At 41.2% G+C, this 19380-nt stretch overlaps 1 protein-coding gene across 1 annotated transcript in view; it reads left to right on the top strand.

The window, feature by feature from the left end:
* LOC127378714 (serine/threonine-protein kinase 32C-like) overlaps window positions 1–19380 on the top strand; it is a 79787-nt gene that overhangs the window by 35419 nt on the left and 24988 nt on the right. The window contains exon 3 of the mRNA XM_051427922.1: window positions 11533–11684. Coding sequence (XP_051283882.1) covers window positions 11533–11684 — 152 coding nt within the window. The remainder of the gene's footprint in view (window positions 1–11532; window positions 11685–19380) is intronic.

Here is a 19380-nt window from a genome sequence, read left to right as displayed (position 1 = left end):
CCATGAAGGCGGGTGAGTGGTAAGAGAGTCTGTCCCAAGACCTTGTGTCGACCTTTTTTATGGTCCCAATCACTAGTTTGAAGTCTTCTTCTAGACCATAAAGCAGGTTACTCTTTAGGGTGGGGCTACCTTGTGATTGACAGGTCATTCTCAGTGAGTATGTAGGCAGTGCTGATCCAATATGGATCCAGATTCTGTTACTGCGTTGACTATTTCTCTCCTAAAATCGTTTCACAAACATATTTTACTGTTTATCTGGAATACGAGAACTTGCAGCTCAACTCGCAGTACGTGACCTCCGCTGGCTGCAAAATACCAACATGGTGACGGGAATGATGAACAAACCAATGGGTGACGTCACACCACTTTATGGAAGTGCAACGCTAAATGACCGGAGTGCTCTTACAACTTACTGTTTATCAGTTGACAGCTACTTACAGTGTTGTTTGATTTAATGCAATGAATGGGACTAAAATATGCTTAATGCCTTTTTTAAAACCCCAAATTATTCTTTTTCCAGATATTAATTTGTGCATTATGTGGCTTTAATTGCTCATTTAGATTGCAGCTTGTCAACGCCTCACACACCCAAAGCGGACACGCCTTCACCTCGCCTCAGTTCGCCTCACACATTCGCTCTTTATCTTAATGACATTCGCCTCCAGATTTTCAGTTTAGTCTTACGCTGATAAGGATCTTTTTATAAAACAAGGTAATTAATTTATTCATTTAGGAGATACAGTCACTTATTTGCATTTCGCACTGTCATCTGGAACAAACAGGGAAAAAAAGAACACATTTCCAAAAGCAACAGTGTATCCGGTATTGTATTGATCCGTGAGTTGATATTGGTATATTTAATTCATCATTTTAGGGTATGACATGCTGTAGTTTCACAGAATATTTAAACACAATAAAACTTTAAGATAGAAAATAGCAATATGATTACCAAACAGGTGAGAGTCAGATATCTTGAATGCAACCTTATAGAAAGAAGAATATGAAACAAAAAGAAAAACAAAACAACAAAATCTTGAAAATACGACAACCGAAACCCAGACACCTCTAGTCTCACAGAACAATAATGTATTGGTATGTCACCCAGCTGTTTAGAGAGGCCATAAATACCATAAATCATCTTGTAAAGCCTCTAAAATCACCGTGAGCCCCTGGGGGTGCTGTTGCTGCAAACCGCTGCCACATCTTACATTCAGTTGCTATTCTGTGTCACGTCACAACCTTGAACAAGACGCTACACGCTGACTCGTTCCCATAATATCTTCTGTCCTCTGAGATAAATATATAAATACAATATATATCGTTAAAGCCATGTGTGCAATGGTAGTGGTAGGTAGGATTTAATATCTCCTCGTGATGGATGAAACACATTATTAAAGGATAGTAATCATCTTCCTGGTTTCCTATTTTGAGCATAGTTTGAGGCGCTTGCCCATAGACCTGTCACTCCTACCCTGCTCCAATATTTTCCTCACCTCTTCTTTCATAAGTCTGGCAGCATAAGACTCAACTGTATCCCACAGTTAATAAAAGGGTATTGAAGGAGCTGCTCATCCTGAACTCGGCGTTTTAATGCCACAGAACTTATTTTATATTAGGACTATTGGTGCCTCAAGTGCAAATGAAGTTTTAATGAAATTGAAGGAAAGCACCTCTTGGGTTTAATTAAGCTAAGCTAAAGAATTACCTGCGTGACCTAACGGCTTGATGTTTTTTTAAAAATTGCTATGCTTCTGTCGTACCAGCAACTTTCAGAAACAATTCCTGCACCCCAACCCCCCCTCGCCAACTAAAAGGAATTCTTTTGTGTCACAACATGAATATTTTCTTTTATTCTGAATTCTCATATGCCCCGTGGAATCATTATCCAGTGACCTCCCAAATTAACATCATCCACCAATCCAGCAACCGGGTAAAAAGGCTGAAGTTAGAGCTGGACCAAGCGTCTCAGTGGAATATATAATTAGTCTCATGATCTGCAGTAGATGGGTCATACTAGCAGATAGGTCACATTGAGTCGCAGTTGAATTTTTCCAGCAGATTTAGGAAGATTCCTGCTTTACAATGAAGAATTAAGGAATCAGGTGTTCTTTGCGACGTTACGTTTTGGTTTTATATACATTTCAAAACTTTTTGACACTCAATGCTCCTTGTTTCTTGCAGAAATATCAACCACAGCATCTTTGAATAATCTTCCCTCTTTCACAGGCTGCAGTCTGCATGCAGTCTCTGATGGGGTGTTGAATATTGAACGCTGAATTATTAATGAATTACTGTTGCTTTTTTAATGGATTACTGTTGCTTTCAAACCTGAGTTTACAAGTAGCTGCTCCCATCACTAAACCTTGGAAGACCCGCCATTGTTATTCTGTAATTGCTGCTCGTATTGCCTCATTAGGGATCCTCAGAAGTTTTTTAGAACATATGGGTAAATAACTGGTGGCTTTTTTTAGAAGAGCGGATGTTTTAATGTGTTGTTCAATGGCAGGAACGTGTTTCTCTGCCTGCCAGGCGCCCCTGACTGACCCTACGGAGATTAACTCCAGGAAACAGTCCGCCGAGCTCCTCGTTATTAGTGCCGTTCTCCTTTCTTAGCACTGATTAAATAATGATTGTGTTGCAGAAAAACAAAGTTAGGTTCATGCTTCAGCGCTCAAAACTATTAAAAGTGAGCATCGGATGCAGACGATGTGACGCAAAGGAGGGTTTCTGTGGGCGCCTGTCTTTGAGGATGAGACAGGCAGGTGCTTCCTTCACGTGTGCCGTCCTTTGCTTTGAATTCCTCCACATCAAATGACTCGGCACTTCTAACACAGTCCACGGAAGGAATCGATAGGTCCAGCCTGTACGTTTACTCCGTGTGTGTGCGCTCGTCTGACCATGTCTGAGAAGCTCTCTTTTGGAGAGATAAACAGGTGCTGTGTGCAGCTGGTGGTCAGAGATTACAGCCAACGTTGTGACAGCATCTCACCCAGGGCCAGCGCTGTCCTCCTTCCCGCTGCTTGCAGACATGGAATCTGGAGCCAAGTGTGAACCCTGGACGCAGCCCATATGAATGGCCCTTTTTTCCCCCACTCCCTTCAATTGTATTTGCTCATTAACCGCAACACCATTCAAGCACCCCGTTGCATGGGACTAGAGCAGTGTGACAGCTGCAGTGCTGAATTCATTGTCACCTGGACCGAGTTTTACTCACGCGCTGCATGTAAATACAGCTTGTCAAAACAAGTGTACATTCAGTGTGCCTCATCAAACAAGGCCCCATTTGAATTCAAACGGTCATGGTAAACAAGTGAATACAAGTGAAAGCAGCACAGTAAAGGATGAGTCTGGTAATGTTTTCTTTTTGTCAACAAATTCCAGGAAAAGACCAAAACCAGCAACAAATTGGTCCCACTAACATGTATTTGTGTATCCAGGGCCTGATATATCTTCCTCCTCTGTGCCGCAGAGCTCCATTGTTGTCTAAGAACTATTAAAAACACATCCGTGAGCCACACTGTGGCACTGGGTGACATGTTCCTTCCTTACCACGAACACAGGAACAGTCTTGCTGCTGTAAATTTACAGCTGAAAATAGTTCCGAGCAATTACATTATTTACTCCTATGTAAGTAACGTTTGTGACACCCAGCTGTTTAAAAAGGTTACTGAGCCTTTTTTTAAAACAGTGAGCACACAGACAGGGTAAGGACGTTGTAGAATACTGAGATATTAATACATTAAGTGCGTTTCCATCCACCTGTTTTTATGTTGCTTTAAATATACATATAAAAAAACCTCAAACCCCCATAATTCTCTACCTTTTTGGTATCAGGGAGCCACAGATTGACACACATAAGTTATTCCATAGCTGTCTATACTATAGATAACAGTGAATGTGGAGTCTATGAACAGAATAGTCATTCTTCTATATTCTCTCATTGGACTAACTTCTAGTCATTAAAAATAACTGAAATTAAAATATTTCTAAATTTTGCACTGTTGTGTCCTATAAAGCCACGCCTATCCGGGTGAAATACAGAGTTCTTAGGGAGGCCTGGAGCTTCCAGTGAAGAGATGAAAACATTAGATCCCTGTGGACCAATTAGGAGACTGTAACATTCCTAAAATTAACACATGAAACAAAGAGAAATGCCATAAATCCATCACATTTTTTAACATTGTTTTCCACCTTTTGAGGTTTGACTGAAATTTGGGAAAAGTTTTGGTTATTTCACATTAGAAATATCTGTATCTGGTATTTATAGACTTACCTGAAGGTGATTTGGTTGCTGCTTATGTAGCCTGTAGTTACATAGTTCAGGGTAATTTGTCTCGTGGACAGAATCGTGATTTTCCTTTTGTTGGATGACTCCTGTTGGCTCCAGGCTGGACAATCCTGAGCCTGGTCTGGTGATTGTGCCAATTTATTAGCCAGCTCTTTCCCCAGATGCACGGCCAGCGAGCCAGTGGAAAAATTTGGCACCATCCTCTAACTCGCCCCGTAGCTTCCACCCTGCCTGTTCGAAAAACAAAATGACCTTTATCTCTGACAAATATTCAAAGGCAATCCGAATAGCAGGTGTTCCTAGATTAGAATTTAACAATGAAAACCTCGCCAGCAGTGTAGCGGTAGGTTGGCTCATGCTGACCATTAGCATTTCGGAGATAATGTTACAGAATTAATTAGGGACACTTTAGTATCCATTACTGCTCGGAGAGAATCGGTCTCAGAAGCCGGCGCCTCAGCTGGGCCGCCGCAGCGATAGCCGGAACCTTCCATCTCAACTGATTTCAATCTAGGTGAAAATGTCTCCATTCATATGCAAATAGCTTGCAAAACATTCTGCCTCACACCTCTCGCCTGAAAACTGTTACTTTCTTCTGCTCTATACTAAACTGGTCTAATGCATTGAATTGCTAATGTGCTCAATGAATATATGAATAAATCCTTTTTAAAAGTCATCATTTCACTCGGCTGATCGCCTCCTGAGGATTCCAGATAAGATGGTGCGGGGATGACTGACACTGTGATGTGTGATTGGGTGAAGAAAGTCTACACACAAACATTATGGTCTCCTTAGTAACAGATATCTTAAAATAGTTGTGTGTAATGCAGTTTTTCTGTACTTGTAAAGAATAACAACAGAGAATATCGTCGACACAGATAATCAGGAAAACATGGATCCATTCAAAAGTTTTTATCTATAAAGTCCGACAATGTACAGTTGACCTTAACTTACTGAACTGAACTTGAGCTAAGGGGCGTTTGAGGGCCTGTGGCTGTAAGTCAATAACATATTTTGGTTTAAACATTCACCTGTTGGCATTTTTTAGCTGCCTCCTTCATCTCTTTCTCTCTCTGCCTCTGCTCTCTGGTCACTGGTTCATATATAAAGCTATTTTCATGTTAGGTAACAGTCAATAATTTGCCTTTTACAGTGATACAGCTCCAAATCTCTAATTCTACATGATAAAGTTAAAAACTGAAACAAAACATTATGTAATACCTTGAAATAATCCCTTTATTATGCAATAATACCCTCACAATAAACAGCATGAATGCAATATGTTATTATGTACACTATTCCCCAGGTTTTGTATTATACATTAATACATATTGTGGTGGCTATTAGAGAATAAGAAAGTTTTCACAGTATCCTGATCCGATCCTTGTATTTTTCTTTATGATACAGGTGCACATTACAAGTACATTAAAGTTATTTATTAATCAATCCGATGTATATGCTTGACAATTTAATAGCTCTGCATTGCATCAAGAAAAAAACAGCCTGAATCAAAGCTCTTCCTTAATATTTTTTTATTTTCTTTACAAAATGAAGTATGAACGTAATCAAACTCTTACCAAAGCCAGTCGGGAAAAGAGGGCCAGTAGTTCCTCAAACGACGCTGATCGGTCTGTAACCTTAGAGTTTGGACACAAATGTATAGCTAGAAGCCTGGCACAATGCATTCTTGCATGATGTTGTGACTTTGTGATCTTGTGACTCCAGCTGCCTTGCAAGGTTACAGGAATACTTAAAAAAAACCCAAATTCCTCAGATATTAACCTGCTTTACAATAGTTCAAGCATAGAAATCACTTAAAAACTCTGTACACTATGTAATTTACATAATTTTCATTCACAAACAAGGAAAAAGAAAGGTGTAAATTCTTGTGGCAGCCTTTCTCACAACAGTTTTTATTACCGTAGCAGAGATAAGGGTTTAATTATTATCATTAATTATTTTTTATTTGGTCCAGAGGGGCACATCAACCAAAGAAAGGGCAAAGGGGCCAGCAGCTTGAGCCTCAGGAGCCACCATACAGTGCACATCTTGCATTTGAATGAAGCCAAATGAAAAATTCAAAGGATAAGAAAGAAGGAAGCTGAAGGAAGATGCCTAATGAATACTGCTGCTGAGAACACGCATACATGCATATACTTTGCATTATTATTAACTTTTTCTTAATTAGAAAGATTTTAGATTTATTTTCTACCATTCACGACTAGATGCTTGTTTTAAATAGATAATTCACCGCAGTGAACATTTCTCTTGCCAGCTCACTCAGTAATGGAGTTGTGAGCAGGGAACATTTTTTAAAACGCTCTTCTCCGTGGTGCTTTCAAGTTAACAGATCACATCTCTTAGAAAATTGTGTTTCTAGACCTATAATAGAAAATAAATGTCCACTGAGTTCTCCAGATAAGTTTCTGGTTTTCATCTGTCACTGGTAGGTCTCATATAGGAAAGTTAGTTCCCACACATCGTGACAGTTTCACACTTGTTCAAGGCCTCTTATGATTGGCTCGCTGGTCGTCTGTTAGAGACTTTGGCATGCTCTGTTAGATAATACTTTTAACTTTTGCTCCCAACAGAGCCACAAAGGAGATTTCCTAAATAGGTCCCGAGCCAGTGAAATGCCAGAGTGTCTCTAAAATGTGACTCAGTTTCTTGTTCCCAGATGATGCAGACATGGAAAATTGCTTGAACATAAATGGGTTAAAGTGCATGTGGGAAAGACGCTTATTTGTCTCAGCAGTGAAAGGAGGATGAAAATATCTGGCTGACCTCTCGGATTCTTGTTTGACGGAGTTCTTTTAGTCTACCTTCCAGCACAGTGCAGATGGTACAGACTGGCCTGGCTAAGAGCAAAGAGAAACTGGGTCTGTGTTAAGCTCAGCGAGGGAGATGGAAAAAGGGAGGGCCCGGAGCCGCATGTTATCATGCTGAGGGCTAAAAAAAAAAAGTCTAAAAAGGAGGTATGGGGTTTGGCTGAACTGATAGGGAGACTTGAAATCCAATAGCAGGATTTTAAGATTTAAACTGGCAATGAGCAATATTTTCTGCTGATATTCGGCATTTTTAAATTGAAAAACATTTGTCTTTCCCCCTCAGGATCGTATCTTTTATTTATAAGGATAAAAGAAGGCCTCTGGATCAGTATTTAAACCATCAGACATTAAACGTCTGCACTGACTGATAATGGCTGGAATATGTGTAACAATACCTCAACAGATTTATTGATATTTAGGTGAAATCTGATTAAAATATTACACGAGAATATAATGACTGTTCATAAATGTAGCGAGTGCAGTAAGGAATGGATTAAACAGTTTTTATCTGCTAGTATAAGCTGCAATCAATAGCATGTCCTTGTAACTAGCTTACCAACTACAGTAACCAAAGTCATTAATTACATTCATTTGTAAGTTTACAGCTAGCTTGATTGGATTTAGTTTTTTTTATAAAAACGCTGCTGTCTCTTTACTTTTTTAACCACTGATCAAAGCAATCAAAGCCAACGTGGAAGTGTCTTAAAACTGCATTATTTCTAACGGCCAGCAGGGGGCAGCTCAATTGGTTGCAATAAAAAAACGATACCATGCAGTCTTATGGAAAAATGAGTCGACTTTTAACTTTTATGAGCTCAGTAAACAGTTTCCTGATGAGTTACTGGTCTCAGTCTCTAGTTTCAGTCTTCTTCCATACAGCATGATGTTCATTTAGTAACTGATGGTCTCATTTAGAGTAAAACCGACCATAAAGCAGGGTATGCTTTAGGGCGGGGCTACCTTGTGATTGACGCACCAAACTCAGATCAAACTGTCAAACTATGCAGTGCTGATCAGATGTGGATCCAGATTCTGTTACTGCGTCGACTATTTCTCTCCTCAAATCCTTTTAGGAACATATTTTAGTGTTTATCTGGAATATAAGACACCTAGTTTCCGAACCAACTGGAAACATTTTCAACCAACTCACAGAGCTAACGTTAGATTAATTAGCTAGTTAGATACAGCTGATAAAATCTTCTAAGCACTGTTGCTGCTTCATCTGGTAAAATCGACGGCCGCTGGCAAGAAATGAGAGGCTTCTTTTTAGTTTGGTTTGTCTAATCATTGTTTTTGAAAATGACTAATTATCACTAATTTAGAGCGGTAAATCTGCAGACATCACCGTAAACTGCATAGAAGCTCTCTTCTTCAGTATAATCCCACACTTTACAAAGGAGGAGGAACCCGTTTGATGAATTTCAACTGCAATGAGTTAATGAAAGTGACAGAAGTAGGGGGAATCTGGGCTTGGAGGAGATCCAGACGGAGGAGAGAGGAGAGAGCCGACTCAGACCTGGCACTCGCTCGAGCTCTGTGCTAGAGGGGGATCCATGAGCACAATTAAATAGATGATGTTTTACACAGTAATAGATTTCCTCCTGTCACCACATGGAAAATGTCTATTTTAACACCTCATTTACTTTGGTGTTCAGTCTTAACAATCTTTGTTCCCCCAGTGAAAAAATCCACTCGTGTGTAATAATCTATGTTCCCAGAGCGTTTTCCCATTAATTTGTGATGCATTTGAATATAGCCGACAACTTTCTCCTTTTTCTGTGACCTAAAGACCGAACAAATGAGAAAATGAGTAGCCGAGATGGGTGTTTTTTTTGCAGTGCATCAGGGCCAGAGTGCTGTGGAAAACGGCCATCTGTGTGGTTCAGACTGTAATGAAGGAGACCTGTGCCTTGGTGGACAATTCAGTCCAGCTAAGGCCTTCTGTCTATAACAGAAAGAGCAGGGGGCCGTTTAGCTTTTAATGCTTCACAGGATGGTCTGGTGCTACACCCAGGGTATTGGTGGAGGGGTGGTGGCACTTTATGGGGCCAAAGCAGCTGCTTACGATTTGTCCCTGAAGTACTCTGACAGTGAACGATGATGTGAATTCTCTGTCTTTATTGAGGGTTTCACATCCGCTGTGTTTACATGCACACAAGGAGCCAGGTTATTGGGAGAAATAAAGTTAAGGCGGAAAATCAGAGAATGCGTTAACATGCAGGTGGCTGGTAATCAGATTCCACCTCGACCCCCTGCCGTAGCTCTGAGGCGAGGCTGGAATATTTTAAGTGTATTACAAGGCTGAGTAAGGATGTTTCCTGCAGCACTGCCACCACACTCTTTCTGTCTCAGGTCTTTGTCATGGACACGCAGTCTTCAAAATCCAGATAAATATAAACATAGTTGAGTTAACCAACTTTATCTTAATCCCTTTCCCCAGTTAGGAAAACCAGGCTTCTTGTTTACATGATATTGAGGAAACCAAGTTGAAAAAAATGGAAGGATTAACAGCACGTTTCTGCATCTTGTTTGTCATTTTGCATTTGAAGCTACAGTAAATGTGTGTTTTCCCTCTGGCCCACTTAAGCATTTTACTGACAGTGTTGAGCGTTGGTGGCATCCCTGCTAAACAGTCATGCAAATTAGATCTTACCACCCTTTGGAGACTGCTGTAAAGCCACATTAAAGGATAGTCTATTTTAATACAATGCACACATGCCATATTCACTGAATGTTGAGAGAGAGTTATTGGTTGCTGCACTCATTCCTCCTCTCCATACTGGGTATAAAGAAATCCCTTTGTAGCTCCAGTAACTCTCCCAATGTATAGGAGTTTTATATGAAGAGCCCAATCTCATTATCATTTCGTTTTGTGATACTGTATCAATTCTCAAAAACACTATATCGACTTTAGCTGCTGATGTTGGATGTTACAGCGTTTGCTTACATTTTCTGCACATTGTGGACATTTTTCCTAAAATTAAGTTAAAATAAATCCCAGTATGTCGCCATGCTTACAGTATCGCAGTATATTGAATCCTAACCCCTGTATCGCCAGACTCTTGATATTATAATTATAGTATTATATTATGTTAACGAGTATCTCCCATCCTAAATTACAGCAAATCCAATCTAAAACCATTACTGGGTAGTGCGGAATATATATTATGTTATAATGTAGAGATTAATGCAGTTCAATGATGTTGCTTCTGCTGTATTAACCATCCACTCTCCCTTAAATACCAGCTTCTATTTCATAATGAATAGAAATTCAGTCTAAAACAATGTGTTACTGGCTGAGATAAACATGTATATTAGATTATAATGTGTTTGGATTAATGGAATTATACATGATCTGTCTTTGTTTTACTATCAGCATTATATCTCTGCTCTCTAAATATTAAATCCCATATCGGGCAACCATACATTTTATGTTCATCCTCCAGTGATTAAAACACAAAATGATCTGGTTTTAAAGTTGCAGTGAGTAACATTTAGGAGGATCTATTGTCAGAAATATAATGTTCATATGTTTTCATTAAGAATTGTTGCGTTTCTGTTACCTTAGAATGAGCTCTTTTTATCCACAGATGCCATGAAGTCCACATAGAACCGCCATGTTTCTACAGTAGCCCAGAACAGACAAACCAAAAGCTCTAAAGAAGGCCTTTCATGTTTTTCGTGGCCACCGTAGTTTCTCCTTCATTCTTGGAAAGGGAGGGTAAAGCCAGTGAAATCTGCAACTACTCACTGGTCCTTTAAGGTAGCACACAGGAGTATCAGAATGAGTCACAGATAGACAAAAAATCTCTAAGAATTGAATTCCTTATTTGTCTGCAAGGCAGGACACATGATCCGTGTAATGACTGCGGTTGGACAGTAATGTTACTGTAATGACTCTGACCTCCCTGGAGTCCCGTCCTGCCGCCCCTGACCTTTCACAGCCACTTCCTGACAAAACCGCAGAACTCGTGATGAATAAATAATGAGGTGATTTGTTTGGAAGTGGTTTCCGCCACAAACTTCTGCGTTCGGAAACGAAGTTCATTAGAGGATACTCAGCGTGTCAGCATTTTATGCACCGTGGTGTACGGTATCCATCTCAACTGTCGCATTAATCAACAGCTGAAAGATGCTGTGGGCTATTTTGAAAACATATTCAATTTGCAGAGCAGCGTGGCCGCATTTGTGGAGCTGAAACTTGGCTGCGACACCTTCGGAGTGATGTAATTGTCTCTCCCTGCCAAAACTATTTTGCAATGAGATCTGAGTGTTCATTTATCCATGTTTGTTGTTTTGTAAATGCACACACAGATTTTGTACATAAACTGTAAATATATGTTTATCTCATACTAATATCCTTCCTTTTGTCTTTTTTCCTCTCCCCCTCTCCTTCTCTCCCTTTGCTTGCTGCAGGTATGCATTGTGCAAAAGAGGGACACCGAGAAGATGTACGCCATGAAGTACATGAACAAACAGCAGTGCATAGAGAGAGATGAGGTCCGAAACGTCTTTAGAGAGCTTGAGATCCTACAGGAAATTGAACATGTTTTTTTAGTAAATCTCTGGTGACTATCCTATGTTTTTACACTTTCAATGTGGTCTGCGCTGCCTGTGTTGGTCGCCTGCTCTGTCTGTCTGTGCATTTTGTATATTTCCCTAAGAGATTCTCAATAGACAAGTGCATGCTCACTCTGAAATCTGTTGCAGCCCTAAAATAGATGTACTCTTTGTGAATATTGTGTTTCTAGTGTTGCATGCACTTTACTTTCTGCATTTGGCACTTAGTGGGGAAAAAAAAGAAAAAAGTTTTGTTAGTTTTATTAAGGCTCGAAACAAATGATCCTCCACTAACAAACACTGTTAACTTAAGAAACAATTAACAGAGCGGAGATATTTTGGGATATTAATTTTGACTCTGAGCCCATGAAGCACACATTTGATAATTACTGCGGTTTGAAATGACCTTACTCTTCCCCTGAGTCTGATATGTGGGTGAATGGAGGCTGCTTTCATTATTCAACGCTCATCTCCGAGTGGGACACATTTCTAAATGTAATTGGGGACCTGGCACGGCATTCACGGCATATTACACAAAGCACTTTACTCCTCTGTAATTGGTAGAATGATATTGCACGTGCCTATCTGCTGAGCAATCGCCGCCAGAATACTTTGTTATTCACACGGTCCATGAAGGATTGATTATGTGTAGATAGTGAGTAGATGAACCAGGACAAAGTCGTGTCCTGGGCTCATTCCCTCACCAGGTTGTGAATGATTTAAGTTTAATCTACAGGATATTTTTGCCTGCTAGAGAAGCCACTCTGCTAGAACAAACTGAGGGCCTTTTAATGAGCGTACTGTAGTAGGCCTGTGTATTTTTTATAGTATAATTCCCTGCAGGAGTGAATGGCTGCCAGAGCCTTCTGTGTTCTAGTTTTCCATGTGCTGCTCTGCTCTCTCTCTCATACTCTGCATCCAGCGCTATTTCAAATGCCCATTAGTGGCAAAAATGCTAAACTGCATCATTGCGTTCTACGTGGGAATGAGAAGTTTTCACACTTCACTACACAACACCTCCGATCTCTGCTATTCTAAGCCGGCTTCACTGTCCGTCTCACTGGGAGCATATACACGAATCCGGGGAAGTACTGGAAGTACGGTGGCGTCTCACTACAGTATGCGTGTGTTTGAATGCAACCAGTCCGGAGAAATGTAAAATGTTCTACTTTTCTCTTTACTTTCTATGTAACGCTACTTTTACAATGATGTCCAGGAAATCGGGAAAAACCTGTGCAGCTCTCAGCTTCTCCAAAAGTATTGACTTTGCAATATCCAACTTTAACTTTAAGGAAAAAACCTGAATGTGAAACACTCAAGCCTTTACTCATGCTTTTTTTCATGCTGTCTGAGACCATACACTTTCCATAGATTCCCTGTGTGTGCAGAGACCAAGATGTTCAAGTTTCACAACCATAGTATTTTCTCTTACACGTCACAGCCTGCTCTCATTCCCAGGTCATCAAATACAAAATCAAGTGGTGTTCAGATAGTTGCAATCTGCAACTTCACTGCTAGAATCCTACACACTGGTCCTTTAAAGAAGGAAAGATGATCATCAGCGTTGTATGATAGAAATTCTCAGTGTGCCTCAATGGTTTATATTTTTTGCTGAAGTTATCGCTGTAGAAGTTAAGGGCCTTAAGATGTAAGTGTCCCCTTCCCTCATCATGCTCTGCCTGCTTGTATTTGGCTGGCCCTCTTGAAAGGCATAGGGAAGCTGTCAAATCTGCATAACAAATAAAGCATCATAGTGACAGGTTTCAGAAAGCAAAGGCACATCCTCAACAGGCTGTCGCCATTGTCATCAGATTGTGTGACAAGAGAAATGCAACGTTAAAACAGCTGTGTGATAGTGTCTGCTGTTAGTATACGAGTCCATTGGTTTAGCATGTCCGGCCCCCGAACTTGGACAGCTGTGTCTGTGTTTTGTAATGTAACTACCACCAGACTGGTCCCATGCAAATCCACCAGAGAGAGTGACAGTTTGCACAATGAGGGTACCATTTTTGGTACTCTCTTTGTGTAAAATTACAGTCAGAATCTGACTGAAAATACAGTTTGGATTGCTTCCATCCTCATCCAGTAAATGGAATCATACAGGACTGCTCAAAAGATCATCTGCAGAGACTAAAGCCTTCCTGTGCTGAGCTGTCTATGTGCAGAAAAATGTATAATTCAAGGAAAGTTTTGCTTTCTCTCTTCAAGCTGGAGAGAGGAGAACACAGTGAGACATAAAGGAAATCAATTTATAGCTTGTGTCTATGGTACGTTTGTTATTTCTGCCCCAGTTTACAAAGGCACTTTGTGAGTGTCTGTGCGCGACAGCATTGTTATGTGTTGCACCTGAATGCAGCTCATGAACTGTGTCCTTCATTTTGCCGCTGCTTGAAACGGCATCTCAACCAGCGAAGTAATGAGACAGGACTGATGAGAACTCTACTTCATCTTCCCATTGTCTTCCTTTACTGTATAAATACTAGGAACCTTATTGGTTCACTGCGTGGGTATGCTGTTTAACCAATTCCCTGTAGATCAGACAGTTGCCAGTATCCACAGGATTTTCAAATAGAGCATTACGATATCTTCTGCGTGACATTTGGGCACTTCAGTACATTAATAATGGATGTGCGATAGACCAGCTTGGGTTTTTTGGGAACTGCCTATTCTCAAAATAAATGAAAAAAAGACAAAAAAAAAAAGATGCAAGTCACGAGAAACGGCAGCTTTGATAAAGCTTTATAGGAGTGTTTTTATTGATACAGTGCCAGGAGGAAGTCAAAGAGACAACTAGTGAGTAAGAGAGAATGCGGGAAAACACACCAAACAGCTGTCAGAGGACGTAATGATTCTTGAAATCAGAAGAGAAGAATAGAGGAGGGGTGCACGAGACAGTGTTAAGAAAGTATTTGGCATTGATTTGTTTTGTAAAAAGAGATGTGCAGACTAAGAGGATTTGTAAGGTTTTCCTGTAGCTCGTACCTACACACAGACGCACTTTCTGTCTCGAAGCGGGGTTTTGCTCTCATTGAGACATCCCGAGCTCTGCTGTGAACAGCTCCGTCCGTAGCTTCAGAGGAAATTCATTAGGAAGCAACCTTGTGAAAGCCCACACTGAATCCCATCAGCTCGGTAAAGGCTGCCTTAAGCTGGGCGGATGTCAAGTTTGCAGCCCACAGTAATTGCTGCGACCATTCCCTCGCTGCACAGATATGATGTGTAGGAGTCGAGGGTACACTGAATGGATTACCTTGGAGGAGGAAAAATTAACTATCATCTGCTGCACACACCAAATCCACACAAATCCTTGTAAGGATTTGTGACACATGAGAAGACGCTAACTTCGTCTTTCCCTCGCATATGTTTGAAACCTCAAAAGTGCAGGGGTCAGCTTTTCCCACCCAGAAGCACAGAGGAACCAGCATTAGGGCATAGCAATGAATTTGATCCCCTGGTCTGTGGAGTATAGTACTTCATTATGAAAGCAAGGTTTCGCCTCAAGCGTTACATCACAACAGATCACTCTCAAAAAACATCAACCGTTCTCCCTGGGGGGCCCGGAGACGCAGCAGTGAATCATGACCAAATGGACGCTGCCACAGTGCTGTTGAAGACAGAGCAGCGAGGGTAGCTAGGGTTGTCGTAGCTACTGTCGTCAAAGAGTTTTAAAAACAGTCCCTTGGGATCGGATTTTAAAGGTTTCAAAACCAAAATGGGTGAGTCATCTGGTAGAGCGGTATGTGGTGCTTTCCTCTTACTGTCCATGCCTTCATCAGATTCAGAAAGTGAGCAAGAGGAGTGGTGAGGATGGATGGACCTTGTTCAGCCTCCATTAGAAATATTGATTTAAGGCCTGGATGGCACAAGGCCTTGGGAGACTGTGGAACAAATTAGCCTCTCTGCCCCCAGTCAGCAGTTATAACAAGCCCTGTGAGGGGGCTTAAATGATCCTCATAAAATGCAAAATATGGGATGATTTCCAAACACTCTAATACAGCATTCTGAATCCACAGATTATTTTGCCCTGGAATTGCAGCCTTAAAGGACTTGGTGTTTTACTGAAACTGCCCTACACATCACACACACACACACACACACACACACACACACACACACACACACACACACACACACACACACACACACACACACACACACTACTTTTAAAGAAAAACTTTTTGTAGGTCATGGAAAGTGCACCTTGTGAAAGCAGGCCAGTGGAGGTGTTGTATCTTAAGGCGACTGGATGAAGGCAGCTGGGAGGAGAGGCAACGTTCACTCGCACCATTGTTGCAGGAACCCTCAGAGGAGCATGCGAGAGTCTTGTGATTGAGTCATGCAGCCAAGTCAGCCAGCCAGCACATCTCTATCACCAACTTTATGTAGGCCATTGAAACTTTGCAGACCAACTCGAGCCAACAGAATCACAAGCTCTTGTTTCTCTCTCGCTTTTTTCCCCAAAACTGTTCTCCTCTTCCGCCGTCCCTCTATTTCCCTCCCTCCTCCCTGCCTCCCTGGGCTCATTTGTCATTGTGGCCTGATTATTTCAGCCTGTTCCTTGTACTCCTTCCAGCCGGCTAACCTTCCTCTCTTAGTCGCTGTGACTGTCGCAGCCTAGTCCTGTCCTGGCCTTTCCACGTGGCCTCCTCCTGGTTTTGGACAGTAACAGCTCTCCCCAGACCCCAGATTACTGCCAGGCATTCACTCATGCTCAAGGGTTTGACCCGCAACTCCGCTGTGCTCATTGTAAAACTCCACTCAATAAATTGTGCTCATTTTTCAGTATGAAGAGCAGCAGAGGGCACATAAAATGAGATTAGTGGTAAAACATTAGTTTGACCCATTACAGTGCCCCAGTGTGTGAATCTACTCAGCATATATAGATATAAAATAGTCAATGCTGCACTTATCAATATTTTTAAAATGGCAATAGATTAAATGACTGTGTGTAATGTGAAAGGTGACAAACTCTGCAGTTTTCTACAGCTGTACGGAGCTGTTAAAGCTTCTTTCATTGTTTTGCTTTTACAACCCACCTCTTTACTGTTTGCGTCAATCGCAATTGCTCTTAACAACCGTGTTTCTGCAAAACAGCTCTGATGAACCCACTGTACACTACCTGCCTGGCACCAAACAATAGACAGGCAAAGTTAGCGACTGGCTGGTGAATATAGTCGAGCATTTAGCAGCTTGATAGCCAGACATTTCCCTGAAGAGTAGGCGGAAATGAACATTGAAGTTAAAGGAGAGTTAATGTTACATTCAGGTGGGCAGAAGCACGACTCCAAATGAATGCTAATGGTGCTACAAGTCTGCCGGATGTGTAAATAGCCAACTGTTTGCTGTATCAACTTTATAAGGCGTTAATACTGGATGTTAGTGTTGTATTTATGGCTTTTTGCACTTCCTCATAGTGTCCATTAATCCATTAATGCAGGTTAACGGTAAAAGGATGAACTCGGTTTTCATCCATGGATACCAGTCAATATACAACATCTTATTCCAGTTAGTTTCATACTTATGTTACCTCAACTCAAGGTTGCATGTTGAGTTGCAGCCTTGAAACTAACAAGCACGCTGTTAGAATGATGTACAGTGGCTTCAGAAAGTACTAAATTCAAAAAGTAGATTTAATTTTAAATTGATAAAAAATACAATTTCTGCCCATAAATCTAAAGTCATCTAAAAAGTATTCATACGCTTTGCTGTGGTACTCCAAATTGTGGTCAGGTGCATCCTTATTTGCTTTAATTATCCTTGAGATGTGTCCAGAATTTGATTATCCCACCTGTGGTAAATTGATTGGCCACAGAGATGGACACTGGCTTGGAGTTTGCCAAACGGCATTTAAAGGACCCTGAGAGCATGAGGGAAATGATTCTCTGGTCTGATGAGAGAAAAACTCTTTGGGCAGAATTCCAAACACTATGTCAGTTAGACACCAGGCACTGTTCATCACCTGGCTAATGCCATCCCTACGGTGAAGCATGCTGGTGGCAACATGAGACCATTCTGATGCTTCTCAGCAGCAGGGACAGAGAGACTGGTCAGAATTGAGGGAAGGATTAATGCAGCCAAAAACAGCGAAGTCCTTGAAGGAAACTTGAGTGCACACAGCCACAGACTGGGGCGACAGTTCATCTTTCAGCACGATAATGACCCGAAGCATGCAGCCAAGACAATGCTGGAGTGGCTTTGGGACAAGTCTCTGACTGTCCTTGAGTGGCCCAGCCAAAAGTCCAAACTTAAATCCCGTAGGACATCTGTGCAGAGACCCGAAGTTGGCATTTCACACTTCCAATCTGATTGAGCTTGAGAGGATCTGCCAGGAAGAATAGGATAAACATCCTAAATCCAGGTGTGCAAAGCTTGTAGGGACTAAACTCAAGAAGACTCTTGGGCTGTAATTGCTGCCAAAGGGGCTTCTTAAAAACTTCATAAAAACATGTTTGCACTTTGTCATTATGGACTAAAAATAGACTATAAATAGACACAATAAAGTCTGAATAGGGTCTGGATACTTTCTGAAGCCACTGTATGCCACTTTGCACTAGCTAAGTTTAGCAAGTTCAAGATCTCTACACTCAATGACCCTTCAGGAGATTCAAACATGTTACGGAAGTAAACAAAACATTTGATAATTTCTTTTTCATGATGAACACCAACTGGTCACATTTCATTTTGCTTTCTCTCTGTCTATCCCGGATATATTCTTTCCCCTGAAAGTAGCATGTCACAAGCACTTTTGGCCACGCCAAGTCAAATCATGTCATGCTGCTTTGCAATTCCCGTTCTTCTCTCCCTCAAAATACATGCAAGACTCAACTCCTGTACAGGAGAGCAGAGAGCTACACTCTATGCTGTGCATTCAGATATCTGCGTCATTTTACGGTTTCATGTTGGCTTTTAGCTGTATAGGAGTTGTTACTGCTGATGAAAACCCAACAACCTGGTTTTGCTGCTTCATAATAAAACAGTTTAGATAACAAAATAACCAGAGACTTTTATTGTGAAGAATTTATCAGAAAGCAAATCCCTGCCGTGCTGGGCTGGAGCACCGAGTTAAACCTAGTCGAGCCAAGCCAGCACATATATGTAGAAAAACACCATATGACGAGCCTGGACATCTAGATAGAGCTCGGAGTGGAACTGTTGTTTCTTCATTTTAAAGAGGTGCTGGCATCTGATAAGGATTCCTCTTTTACACCTCCTTCTAAAAGTATTCTGGGCCTGGAAGAAAGACCCAGTGGAACATGCTGGATAGACTGTATATCTCATCTGGCCTACTAACAACTTGGGACCCCCCGGGGGGTGCCTGGAATACTTTGATTAATGCTGGAGTATGCAAGAAACGAAGTTGTCATGTTGTCAAGGGTTAATAGCTGTTCTGAATGATAGGGTGAGAGGTTGATACTGTAGGAAGTGATAAGACGCACTGACCTCTTCAAATGGGGATGAGTGCACACACTTGCTCCCTTTATGGTGTTGCACTTGGTTGTACACTTGTGATGGGAGTAGCTGTGTGAAGAAGCATAAAAGGGAGCTAGAGAGAGATGTTCAACCCCTTTGACTTCCACACATCATCATCAAGTGCTACGAGAAGTGTTTGTTAGATTTTCACTTTTGGAAAGTCAGATATCGATCTGTGAAGCACTCCGGCTGAAGCATTCTGACTCCTTCAAGCTGCTACCACTGTGACGAAGA

Source organism: Dicentrarchus labrax, unplaced genomic scaffold (assembly GCF_905237075.1).
Source record: "Dicentrarchus labrax unplaced genomic scaffold, dlabrax2021, whole genome shotgun sequence".
NCBI lineage: Eukaryota > Metazoa > Chordata > Actinopteri > Moronidae > Dicentrarchus > Dicentrarchus labrax.
This window is presented reverse-complemented; position numbering and strand designations above follow the sequence as displayed.